General features: G+C 38.7%; 1 protein-coding gene across 1 annotated transcript in view; it reads left to right on the plus strand.

Annotated features, from left to right (window-relative positions):
• Window positions 1-9,429: 9,429 nt before the first annotated feature.
• GRIP1 (glutamate receptor interacting protein 1) overlaps window positions 9,430-13,881 on the plus strand; it is a 203,823-nt gene continuing 199,371 nt past the window's right edge. Inside the window, exon 1 of the mRNA XM_065935093.1 lies at window positions 9,430-9,547. Coding sequence (XP_065791165.1) covers window positions 9,430-9,547 — 118 coding nt within the window. The remainder of the gene's footprint in view (window positions 9,548-13,881) is intronic.

A 13,881-nucleotide genomic window follows, 5' to 3' on the forward strand; every position in this document is an offset into this window, starting at 1 on the left:
TGATGTGGCCAATCTGTGACTCTTGTTCATCTGTCCTTGCTGGAAACAATACTAGGAAGAAGCATAGGAGTTATCATTTGTGATTCAGACACATGAGCAGTAGGAATGCCAGAGGCAGGAAATGTGCAATTTCATGCTCATTAATTTCAGAGAGGATTTACAAATTAACCTGGCTTCAGATAGGACTCTTCCAAAAAACCCTCAGGCATCATGGAGCAGCATAGTTAGCACAGACCACTCCACAAGGTTAACCAGATGCTTGGGGGGCCACTGTGATCCTATTTACTCCCAAGTGAAGATCACAGGTCAGGTTCTGTGCTGGAGGGCTTCTTTGCAGATGTAAGGAAGTGACTTTGTGTCTGAAGTAAAAAGAGTTTAAGGAGATAGTGCCTTGGAAAATGGAGCTTCACTGGTGGCTCAGTAGTAAAGACTCCACCAGCCAAGCAGTTTCAATCCCTGGTTCAGGAAGATCCCCTGGAGAAGGAAATGGCAACCCACTCCAGTATTCTTGCCTGGGAAATCCCATGGACAGAGGAGCCTGGCAGGCTACATACAGGTCGTAGGAGTCAGACATGACTTAGTGACTAAGCAACCACCACCATAGAAGGTTCTTCTTCCATGTCCCTGCTTCAGGGTGGGATATGAGTTTTCATTTTCAGTTGTTCTTTATTAGCTACGGGGTAGGAACTCAATGCTATTTTCTGTCTCCATTTTAAGGTATAAATTAACTAATTATAATTATTGCAACCAATCAACTTCTCCAGGTAATCTGACCATAGATGTATCCAGATACCCCTGTAAATCAGCCATGCTAGGACTGTTAGAGTGTAAAATGGATCTGGAGAAGATGAAATTCACTCAAAACCATAGCACTGGAGCAGTTTTCATTTTCATTTGAGGAATTCATTCCACAAGCAGTTTGCTACTTCTGGTGTTTGAGGCCTAGGGATAACATTGAAGCCATTTGGCCAGCTTCTTTGTGGGCTCCCACTGACGCAGTCAGGTGATAGCACAGATGGATCCTCACTAGCTGTGCCTTTGCTGTTGGTCACATCAATCAGAAGAGATCTTCCCAAACTTCCGCTAGTGGTCAAGAACCCACCTGCCAGTGCAGGAGACTTAAGAGAGGCAGGTGCAGTCCCTGGTCAGGAAGGTCCCATGGAGAAGGAAATGGCAACCCACTCCAGTATTCTTGCCTGGAGAATTTCAAGGACTGTGGAGCCTCACAGGCAATAGTCCATAGAGTCACAAAGAGTCGGACTTGACTGAAGCGACTTAGCACACACTACCAGCCTTTAACATGTGTAGGGATCATCTGGAGATTTCATTAAATGTGGGCTCTGATTGCATAGGTCTGAGGTCTGAGATTCTTCATTTCTGATAAGCTCCTTGGTAATGCTAGTGCCCCCATCAGTGAACCTCATTTTGAGTGACAAGGTGTTGGGAAATGGAGCAGTGAGGGAGACAGACGGTCTTATAAGACAGGCCAGTAGCAATATGGGTGTACGGTTGGTATTCTTTTTAGCTGTAATATTGAATTCCTGAGATGGCGCTGTGACTGTGATTAATATAATTTTAGAGGACATTCTGTCATTGTGAAGAAACCACCAGACATTCGTTTTTAAAATGAATTTGTGCTGTTTGAATGACTTTTTTTTTTAATGTTCAAAATCAAAAGACCTGATCCCCTTTAAGAATATAAAGTACCTAGGTGTCAGAATTAGAAAACTGTAAGGAAACCTGCTGAGTCAAGGATAGACAATGATGCCGTACAGATGCAAAACCAATGACCAAAGAGAGGAGGAAATAGAAGGTTGGAGAGAGGAAATCATCTCATAATAGGGAAGAGACTATAATGGAAAAGCATGCTACCTTCTGCCTCCTACCTTCAAGCTCAGATCATTCTTGCTCCCTTCTGCTTTAAACCTAGTTGTGTGGATCACTTTATCCCATTAGGAAAGGAAATGAAATCAATTCATTCTCAAGAATTCATGCCAAAGCAATAGCACTAAAGCCTATGTAGCATCCAGAATCCTCTGACTCTAGGGAAGATTAAGGGTGTACATTTCATTTGCCCTAGAAAAACAGGGTCATTTTAATCAGGAATTAAGAACGGTTTCAGATTGCAGAAGGATATTTGGCCAAATGATTTTGTTCACATTTCTTTAAATTATGCAGGACCGTGTGCTTGTAGTTACACCTTGTTTTGATAAGTGGAGAAAGACAGAATTAAGTTATATGATCAAAACCTTGTGACAGCCAGCCCTCAGGAAATCTTGCTTAAATTTTAGAGTACGCCATCAAACCAGCAAGGCAGCAAACTGAACTAGAGGTCTGGTGTCAAAAAGAAACATATTATCTCTGGCTGCTTTTTGGCTCCTTTGTCAATCTCAGTTTTTACTACAAAACTGACAAGGGAATCAAAAAGCAACCAGAGATAAAATGCAAATAAATGGCTGTAGCTCTGTGCAATGCGCTCCCATTTTATAACAACGATGAACTGCACTGTCTTAGGGCCACAGTTTGTCAGCTGTTTTCAAGAGTAAAGATGCTTCTTTGTCTGAGTTTTATGTCATGAATATATGTTGAATTTTATCAAACACTTTTTCTGAATCTTTTGTGATAGTAGTTCTCTTTATCTCCTTCATTCTGTGAAATTTTCTGAATTGCAGTAACTGATTTTCAAATGTTAACAATGTACGCCTGGAGCATAACCCAGTTGAATGTGATGAATTATTTCTTTAAAAAAATTTTTTTATATAGATTTGTGTGTGTGTGTGTGTGTTAGTCACTCAGACATGTCTGACTCTTTGCAATCCCCTGGACTATAGCCTGCCAGGCTCCTCTGTCCATGGGATTCTCCAGGCAAGAATACTGGAGTGGGGTTGCCATTCCCTTCTTCAGGGGATCTTCCCAACCCAGGAATCGAACTCATGTCTCCTGCATTAGCAGGCAGATTCTTTTCTATCTGAGGCACCAGGCAAATTTTTTAAATATATTTTGTTAGTTTTTTATTTTGTTTGTCCTGTTTTAGATGCACAGCGCTGTAATTTTTCTTCCTTATACTATTTTGTCTTTTCTATCAAGACCATGTTGATTAAACTTTAAAAGAGAGAGAGAGAATCAGCCAACCTGTAATATATTCCTGCTGGGCTGGAATAAGATGTTCACAGAACCCAAATACTGGAAAGATTATGGTTCCACACCACACAAAACTTCCAGGTTAGCTGACAATTAACATCGCTTGTCTCTGGATTTTTCTGATTGCAAATTTCTGCATTATTTCATCCCAGTGTAGCTTCCTTTCTTCTCCTGTTCCCACCTCCACCAGTACCGTAAGCCCTTGCCTATTTCTCTCCTCAGCTAATGAGCACATGCTCCAGTCTCAGTCCTGGGAAGTAATAAGGATTCCTCCATCACCATTCCACCTAAAGTCTTACTGTCTCATATCCACTTTCTTAGTTTGCTCATGCGCTGTACTTCATTGCTCAGTTGTGTTCAACTCTTTGAGACCCCATGGACCGTAGCCCACCAGGCTCCTCTGTCCATGGGGATTCTCCAGGTAAAAATACTGGAGTGGGTTGCCATGCTGTCCTCCAGGGAGTATTCCCAATCCAGGGATCGAACCCATGTCTCCCACATTGCAGGTGGATTCTTTACCGTCTGAGCTACCAAGGAAGCCTGAGAATACCGGAGTGGGTACCCTATCCCTTCTCCAGGGGACCTTCCCGACCCAGGAATCAAACCGGGGTCTCCTGCATTGCAGGAAGATTCTTTACCTTCCGAGCTACCCTGGAAGCCCTTGCACTTAGTAGGCACTAAAATTTGTGAAATGTAGTCGAATTCTATGGACACATTATTTCCTTCACAGTGGAAGTCATTTTGTTCAATCACAGAAAACAGTTTTCTCGCCTGCTCTTAACGATGTACATGAACATTGTGGCATGAGCTGGCTGTCTCCCTGCTGCTAGGAAATGGTCATAATGTGTAATTGCACAAAATGCCTCTTTTTTTTTTTTCCAATCAAGAAGTTGAGGGATCTGCTGGCTTAGCAGGTGCCTCGATTGTGCATAATTAGTTGTTAGAAATTGTTTAGCATAGGCTGATTAGTCTCAGCCAAAGGAAATTAATTTTTTTTTTTCAACAAAGCCCTGAACACAGCTAGAGATTCTTAAAACTATAGTCATATCTGGTTCCTCTGGGAAGAAGCCCAGACTCAGAATGGGAGAGGTAGAAGATGGAGACAAGGACTAGCCTGATTACACATGGGTGATATTTGACGCTAGGCAACAGTTCAAGGTTACAAGAACATGAGGGGACATGAATCCATTCCTCAAGATGGGATTCTCCCAGCTCCAACATGAGCTTTGGTCATGATGCGGAATGAAGCCCTGCCTCTTGGGTGCCTGCTGTTTGCTTGCCAAGTTTGTAAATACCAGCTTCACTTGGAACATGTAATCAAAACAAGTGATCTGTGTTTGCCCCTCCTGTGTTTAGTACATAAGGAGACTGGTCAAATTAGGAGGAATGAGAGGGACAGATGGTCCCCCCATTGTTCAACTTCTGTTTTAAGTATATGCTTGACTAAGCCCTTTCTGTCTCTGTCACAGTGTCCATTCTCCGTTTAATGGAGGGTGTTTTCCCTAGCCTCTTGGGATGTCACCATAAAGGGGACCCATGCTCTTTCTTGTTATGACAGGTGACAGTGGGCAGTCATCATATGTGACAGAGATAATCTAGCTGCTATGATACCATTTTAAAAGGCCGACAGTTCTGATACCCTGTGATGCCCTTGATGATTACTTGCCACATTGACTCACTTGCTGAATGCCTTCTTGGTCCTGTAGCGACTTTCCATAAGGATCCCTTGTTAATAACCCTAAAGTCAAGGCGGAGAGTCTGGTATAAAAATCAGAATTCTTTTGTTTAAAGGCATTATGTTAAAACTAACTCAATAAATCTTCTGTAGTCTGAATGGAAATTAAAGGAAATCTATTTCAATATTATTTTTATAAATAGTCACAAATTTTGAACATGCAATAAGGCAATACTTAATTAGTAGTAGATGGTGATATGACTTTAAAAGGAATAGGTGTAAACCTAGAAAAGGAATAGGTGTAAACCTAGAAAAAGAAATCAGAGGGAGGAGGGAGGTTAGCTAACAAGTGTTTGACTTTCTTCAGGTTGCTTATTTACAATAAATGCTCTAATTTGAAAAGTTAAATACAATTTGATTGTCAGCAAATGTTTGATGAATGCATACTAGGGGATAGGCACTGTCCTAGAGCTATCTATAGATTGACTCCTTTTTTGTTGTTTCACCTATTTTTTAATTCACTTATGGAATTAGTTGGAACTTGAAAGCCTATTTAGTGTCTTCCTGATAAACGAAAAGTATTAACATAGATCTTGTAATTTACTGAAACTTTTGAGCCGTTTACTGAGCAACAGTGAATTAATTGCATCGGCATTTATTTTATTTTTTACATTTTAAATTGAAATATAGTTGATTTACAATGTTGCTCTAATTTCTGTTGTACAGCCAAGTGACTCATTTATAAACATGTGCATTCTTATTTTATATTCTTTTCCATTATGGTTTATCCCAGGAGACTGGATATGGTTCCCTGTGCTCTACAGTAGGACCTTGTTGTCTATCCATTCTAAGTGTAGCAGCGTGCATCTGCTAACCCCAAGCTCCCAGTCCGTCTCTCCATTCCCCCCGTTGGCGGCCACAAGTCTCTGAGTCTGTTTCTGCTTTGTAGATAGACTCATTTGTGCCCTATTTTAGATTCCACAAAGGTGATATCAGACGGTATTTATTTTTGTTTGACTTCACTCTGTATGAAAATTTCCAGGTCAATCCTGCAATCTCTGCAAATGGCACTATTTCTTTTCTTTTTATGGCTGAGTAATATTCCATTGTTATTTGGTTGGTGCAAAAGTAATTGCGGTTTTGCATTGTTGAACTTTGCCATTTGACATTAGAATCCATTCTTAAATGTGGTTATATTATACATCATTTTAATGTGCATTTCTTGTTTTATGTTTTTGTGCTAATGACTTATTAAATATGGAAATGATGTTAGACAAAGAAGCAAATTTTTCTCTTATTCTATGCAACAGCAAGGAACCATTTCTTGATTGAATTGTGACATGCAATGAAAAGTGGATTTTACAAGACAACCGGCAATGATTAGCTCTGTGGATGGGCCAAGAAGAAGCTCAAAGCACTTCTGAAAGCCAAACTTGCACTAAAAAAGGTCATGGTCACTATTCGGTGATCTGCTGCCAACCTGATCCACTGCAGCGTTCCGAATCCCGGCAAAACCATTACATCTGAGAGGTATGCTCAGCAAATCAATGAGATGCACCAAAAACTGCAGTGCCTGCAGCCAGAATTGGTCAACAGAATGGGCCCAGCTCTTCTCCACTACTGCTCCCAACTGCACATCACGCAAGCGATACTTCAGAAGTTGAACAAATTAGTCTACGATGTTTCCATATTCGACTATATTCACCTGACCTCTTGGCAACTGACTACCACTTCTTCAAGCATCTTGACAACATTTTGCAAGGAGAAGCCTTCCACAGCCAGCAAGAGGCAGAAAATGCTTTCCAAGAGTTCTGGAATCCCAGAACATCGATTTTTATACTATGAGAATAAGCAAACTTATTTCTCTTTGGCAAAAATGTTTTGATTGTAATGATTCCTATTTTGACTAATAAATATGGGTTTGAGCCTAGTAATAATGATTTAAAATTCACAGTCTGAAGCCACAATTACATTTGTACCAACCTAATATTACGGAGGCATCAGCCGCTGAGTCATTCAATGTCTTCCCTCCATTTCTATTTTCAAAGTTTGAGTCAATATTTGACTTGGAATAAATCACATCAAGAGAACTGATACCCATTCTCTGATGGATAAGTTTTTATAAAAGGCCTATGATACCTCCTCGGGGTTTAAATTAAACAGATGTTCCTAGGAAAAGTTTCTTTAAAAATAAATGTTATGCGGTGTCATGCTGCTCTGTTGATGTGCTCACCTTAACTCTCCTGATGAAGGTTGCTGAGATTCTGCCTCATTTGCATTAGGAATTATTGCCTTCATCCTAAGTGACTTCGGAAACCTATTCTTAGATAATATCAAACTTATTTCGGTCTGATCCTTCAAGCAAGGCAAATTTTGGCTTCTAGGTAATTGTTTACTTTCATCTGTGCTCATTAAGGACAGTCTTAACACTGAAGTGCGGTCAGGGGCTGGGGAATGGATAAGCAGAGGCTGGCCAGGTGGCCATCTATAATTCAGTTTCAACCTTTTAAGGATGTGCATAACTAGGCTATCTCAGCTCTAAATCAAGGAAATGGTTCTCCAATATAAATAAGAAAACAGTTTTGCCAGGGTTGACTACTTCTGTAATGCAAACTAGGTAAATTTCTAAAGACATGGCTCCTTAAAATAGAGCATCAAATACAAAGCACCCCAGAGTCTCCTGGTCAGATCTCTTACTGCCCTGTAAGAAAATCCAACACCGGATTCAACTCAAGACTTTAACTGGCTGGACTCTAGACAAATTGAAACCTTGAGAAAGCCTTTAGGCTTCCAAGATGCTGTCCCTGAAACTGATTGTTGTGATCTGTATCTCCTGACTCAGTGCTCTGTACTTATAAATACATGGTTTCAAAGCTTTAGATGATAAAAAAGAAATACATTTTTAAATCGGTTTTATAAAGAATCCAGATTTTAGCATATAGTAAGTTTGGTCAAGCATATGGCCTGGTTATTAAATAAATATTGTGAGAAAAGAGTTCAGATACTCAGGTGGGCGTGGAATGGCAAAGACTTTTGTAATATAAGGCTGGCATTTTGTTTTGTGGTTTGTGTTTATCCTCAAAATCGCATTTACAAAGAGAAGAGTCAAAGATCTAGGATATTGCTTCATAAGCAAAAGTGATGCTGTTGATTGTACTGATATCGGAACGTTGGTAGTTTGTCTTTATGGTTGCAGGAATATAAAGAATTGTGTGACAAATGGAATATAAACATGAAACAGTGTGACTGCCATTTTTAAAGTTAATTGCAGCTTACAGGAGTGTTAATCTTTCCTTTTTGTCATTGCCTACAAAGACCTTGTTAGTTTTAGGAAGAAATCGTGAATCATTTCAACCAGAAATACATCCTAAAGAGGAGTTGAGTTCCTTAATTTTGCAACATGAACCACTTAGTTGGGAGAGTTAATGTTTTCAGATGACAAAAGCTTGTTGCTGAATTAAATCCTTGTTATATTTTAGTAGTTTTCATATATAATAAAATGATGTTTTTAATTATTTAATGATATCTTGTTACAACAACAACAAAGCAGCCTGATAGTAGACCAGAAGTAACCTTTGGGTCATCTAGCTTGAGTAGATCTACTAGGTAATTATTGTACATTATATCTACTCAGGCTGTATACATCCTATGCTTGAAAGTGTTTACTGTCACTCAGACATCTCTTTTACTCTATACAAATGTCCTATGCCGACTAAAAAGAATATTTCCTTTCTATTTCACCCTAATATTTGCCATCCTGGATTATTACACCTATATTCCAAGTCAGACTAAATCCTTTCCTAGATTAAAAAAAAGTCATATTACTTAGAATTTGATGGATCCATCACTTGTATGGTTTTTTCACCTCGTGTTTTGCTCATTCAGCTTCTTGACTAACTGTCACAGATATACTGAGCTTTAGTCCTTCTGGCTCTTCAGTTGCTCTTTCTATGGTTTTCCAAGTTATTTCCATCTCTTTCTAAGAGGACAAATCAGCTCATTGCAATATGTGTCTTCTTTTCCCAAACCATCTTCCCTTCTCTATTCTTAACCTAGCTTCTCTGGTCTTGCCCCGAATGTCCCTTTCCCTTTATTTTCCACTGGATGCCCATTCATACTTTCAGTAGGAACCCACTAATTCTGTGTGTCTTTATTCCCCCTGCAATACTAACACTCTGTCATCTGCTTCTCTGAAATATAATATTTCTTTTCCTTTCCTTTGTTCTTCTCCTAGTTTATTCTTAGTGCCCATTGAGCCATTTTATTCCTTCCTTGTCTTCCTGTTACTGATATTCATGGATATTTATTTATCAATGAATATAGGTGACAGGCAAATCATCTGTGTACTGTTTTTACAAACGTCTTACCATTCTATGCCTTCATGTGCATTATAGCTTGATCCTGACAATCCTCAGAGATGGGTGCAAATACATATCCCTCTTTCACGGGGGAGGAAACTGATGTTCGGAGCATATTTAAATGACTTGACCAATTCCCACGGCTAAACCCAGGTTAGGACCCAGGTCTACGGACTCTTTCTACTGTACCGTATCACCTCTCTCTGGCAGAAGGATTGCAATCCATTGAAAGACCTTCACTACAGTAGAAACTGGATGGAAATTAACCAAAGCCTTCATTGTACCTTTGCAGATGAGAGTCCCTACACTAAATCCGCCAGCCAGACAAAGCCGCCTGATGGAGCATTGGCTGTGAGGAGACAGAGCATCCCAGGTTAGACCAGACTGTTGGATTTTTCAGCTGTTTTACTTTTGATCCCTGTTATTTGGTGACCTGAATAGTTCCAACTTGGTTTAAAAAAAAAAAAGCACCGCTATCTCATAGAATGGAGACTGCCTTCTACACAACTTGTTCAAATAACATTCATGAAAGCAAGATTCTGGAAAAGCTTGCCAACTTGTGAAAATTCATCTTGTGTGCAAATCCTTTGTAAAATGACTTGAATTTATATCAGCTCTCACTCATTGACTTACTTTCACCTCTGTTTTCAGGGAATGATTCTCACAGCAGCATCTAACCCTTTACTAAGGCAAACCCAGCAGAACAAAGTGGTTCAAAATTGCTGTGGCAGATCGTATATATGCTGAATAACAAATTACTCCTTTCTTCTTGTCTCTTTGAACTTGGATTTACTTCTACTGAGCAATTCTTGTAAAATTCTGGGACTTTGTTTCTTTAGGAAGCTGTGATGAGGTTTCTTGTAGTACAATGTATAATACCTTTTTTCCTCCACAAACATTTTGAAGAAATATCTTCAAATGTCTTTACCTCCAGACTTCCATAGTTTGAAATTTTGAATTTGTGAATGACACACATTCTAAAATAAATGTAGGAAGGAAATTGAAAATATTATTCAATCTTTATCTGAATTAGGTTATTCATGGAAAACCTCTTATGATAGCAACTGTCCTTAAGAGAAGTGTTAAAAGCATAAGTACATTTAGTATCTATTGCATAGTACATTTAGTATAAAAAATAATGCCTGTCTATATTAAAAACAAGTAAACTGAGTACAGCTAAAGTTTAGTAGCAGGATTTTAGAGTGCAGTAGTTTAACAACTCAAGATAAAGCAAAGCAGTGTTTCGAACATTACATTGGATGCTTTAGCAAATCTGTCAATAAAGGGAGAATTTTCCACTTGAACAAAGAGCAAGACAAGTCCAGTTTCTGCCCTGTTCATGATTATTATTTATAAGAACTACCTGTGGTTATTTTTTTCTTATTATGAAGGCTTTGATTTCTTATGAAAGTATGTGGCTTATAAAGAGGTATATTGTGAATCATTCATATCCTTGTATGTGTGCTTTGAAGATTCTAAAGTAATTTGAAACCTCTAATTATATGGCTTCACCCAGTGCTGAGATTTCTTCTATTCCAACCTATAAAATTTCATTCTTAGTGCTGGTCATGTTTAGAAAAACTACTGCAATCAGCTATAGGCCATGTTCTCTGCTTTCTCCTTGTCAGCAATAAGGCAGTCCCCAAAGTTTGAAATTCAAGAATGCCAGTTATCCATCAATTCCTTTTCAGCTTCTGTAATTAGCTGGTACTCAGTAATCCTCTGCTGGGAGGAGTAAAGAGACTTCCCACCGTCCTTTCCACTTTATATGGTACTAAACAAAAGCACTGACTGTGTGTATGCATGCTTGGTCATTCACTCGTGTCTGACTCTTCGTGATCCCATGGACTGTAGCCCGTCAGGCTTATCTGTTCATGGGATTCTCTAGGCGAGAATGCTGGAGTGGGTAGCCATTCCCTTCTCCAGGGGGTCTTCCAGGGACAGGGATCAAACCAGGCTCTCCTGCATTGGAGGTGGATTCTTTACCATCTGAGCCACAAGGGAAGCCCTGAACTAGTCTCATATTTTCCTTTCATGGGTTTTCCAGTGTTACATACTAAATTACAACCCAGGTTTATGGGCCAGGCTTCACCTTAAAATCAGTAAGTAGTTTTTAAAGTTATATGTTAGGTACATAGAAGTTATTAATTACAATCCTTAGTTCATGACACACAGTGATTCTTCGTAATATATTTTTTCCTTTTGTTCTTCCTTATGTCAGGTTTTTTTTTTTAATTGGTAGGGTGTTTTTTTTGTTTGTTTTTATTTTCTGGCTGTGCCACATAGCACATGGGATCTTAGTTCCCCAACCTGGGACTGGAACCTGTACCTTCTGCATTGGAAGCACAGAGTCTAAACCACTGGACCCCCAGGGAAGTCCCTTATATCAATTCTAAAGTCACTGAAATCAAGGAACCTTTTTTTTTTTAATAGCATCAGAGGTTATTTTCCTGGAGTTTGAGCATGAACAAACACACTTTTGTTCTTTCTTAAAAGGTATCAGCCAAAAGGGTTGGACGTCTTCAAAATCCTCTTAATTATTTAGAACAGTTCAAGAGAAAAAGAAGTTCACCAGCTAGAAGGCTAAGAAACCAAAGTGGTTAATAGGTGATTGTGACTTGCTGTTACATCTTAAGGAGAAAATTTAGGAGCTTCTTGGAAACTGCTTCTTGACTGAGTTCTGGCAGTTGGAGTTCTAAACTTTTACTGTCTTACTTAAAAATACTTGTTAGTTCTTGTTCTGGTGAGAGAGAGAGAGACTGCAAAAGAGAGAAATGCACAGACACCGGGAAAATGCACCCTCTTTATTATTTGCTGAAAAAAATCCCGAGGCGTCCTCCTGATAAATTAAGGTCAACACCGTAGAGCTAACAGAGCAAAGGGCGAGTTTACAGCCTCCTCCCAACCTTACTTCCCTCAAGAGTATTATGAACACCCAAGTGTCAAGGAAAGATGTGTCTAGACAAAAAATGCACCAGTGAGCTGAAAGAGACCTTTAAAAAAGCTTGGATCCTCTACTAGCCCCTGGATCTTTTCAGTAAAAGGCATTTCTCAGGGCAAGTGCAGTCCCAGGGCCATTTTGGTGCCCCAACTGCTAGGGAGTAAGCAAACACTCAGAGGCTGAAACTATAAAGGAACTATGGCTTTTCCTCACATTTCTTCCCAATGAGCCAATGATGGTGATTGAATTTGACCATTCACGGGAGCACTCTCTCTGATGGAGGGGGTGGAGGAAGAGTATGAGGTAGTAGAAAGCATATTAAAGTTCTTTATAAAAGTTTTTATGAAAGATTAAGCTGTTCTTTTAAACTAATTCTGTAGAAACCTAATGCTTCCTGTAGTAAATATTTGTATGCATACACATAGAGAAGATTTGTTAACATTGGTTCCACTGTTCCCATGGCATAATAAAGGGTAACTTTTAATAATTCTGACTCAGAGAAGTAACCTTGAATGTTAACAGAAATACAATTTGTTTTTCATTCATATCAAAAGTCACTACTGCTGTCTAAACTCAAAATTGTTACAAGTTATTTTATAATCACAAGTCAAATATGTGTCTTTCATTAAATGACAGTTCTAACTGTAAATCCTTTCATCCCCCTGCCATCTCTTCCCAAAAAAGAGAATAGATTAAACATCTCTTAGGAGCAAAATACATTTGCTTTGCATAAAGGGGAAATGCATTTTTCATGTTATTTGGGAACTTGTCATTTTAATCATGTCTCTTATGGCATAATGTGTAAAAAAAGATTTTTTGGTCTTTCATAAGGTTTTATAAAATTTTTAGTAATGATAATAGTGGAAAAGAAATGACGCTAATGTCTCTATGACACTAAAGTTTAAATTTAGATTAAAAACTTAACATTCTGTTAAAAAAATTTTAACCTCCTTTCTAGTCATTTTCTTTTTCAAAGAGAAGATGAATTCCAAGTATTTTGAACTAGCAGATTCTATTCCACATCTCTGGTTATTTAAAAAAAAAAATCTGGCAGTCTAATCTTCCTTTGTTTGAAAGATTACTGGTAAATCAAAGTTTGACTACATGGAGGGTTTGTCCAAATTATTGCAGACTCTTGTTTTAACACATTTTACAATAATTTGTGACTTATTTAATCATGTCTATCTAATGTTCATGAAAAGACGGAATACCACACTAGACCTGAAAGCCTAAAGTTAATATATTGTTTATTCAATTTACCTCCTTTTTCCAGGTAGGATGGCTTTCTTTGTTTATTTTTTTCATGGCAAAGAATTTGGGGCAATTCACGAAAGCAGGAAGAAGTCAAGTGTTCATATCTATTGCACTTCCAAACTTTTGGTGCCCCCAGGAAAATCATCTTAACTCTGTAGCTGAAATGAGACCTCAAAATTTTGTGTGAGAATTTTTTTTTCTCCTAGAATATGAGAAAAGACATTTATCAATTTGGTCATGATAAGATAAAGATGATATATCTTTCTTGTATCTCACATTTGGTTATTTGCAGAGGGTATACAGATATGGAATTGAGAGTCTGAAATGTTAATCAGCCCAAGATGTATACACATATATTGTTTGGAATACTTCCAGGAAGCATCGACACCTACTGAAAAATCAAAGTGTAGAAAATAACCCAGTGCCCTTGGCCCCACACAGAAGCTGGCGACCTTGAGTTAAGAGGGAAGGACAGGAATGTTTAAAGTTCTGCCCTCTCTGTTCAGCGTTTT

Source organism: Muntiacus reevesi, chromosome 4, assembly GCF_963930625.1.
Source record: "Muntiacus reevesi chromosome 4, mMunRee1.1, whole genome shotgun sequence".
NCBI lineage: Eukaryota > Metazoa > Chordata > Mammalia > Artiodactyla > Cervidae > Muntiacus > Muntiacus reevesi.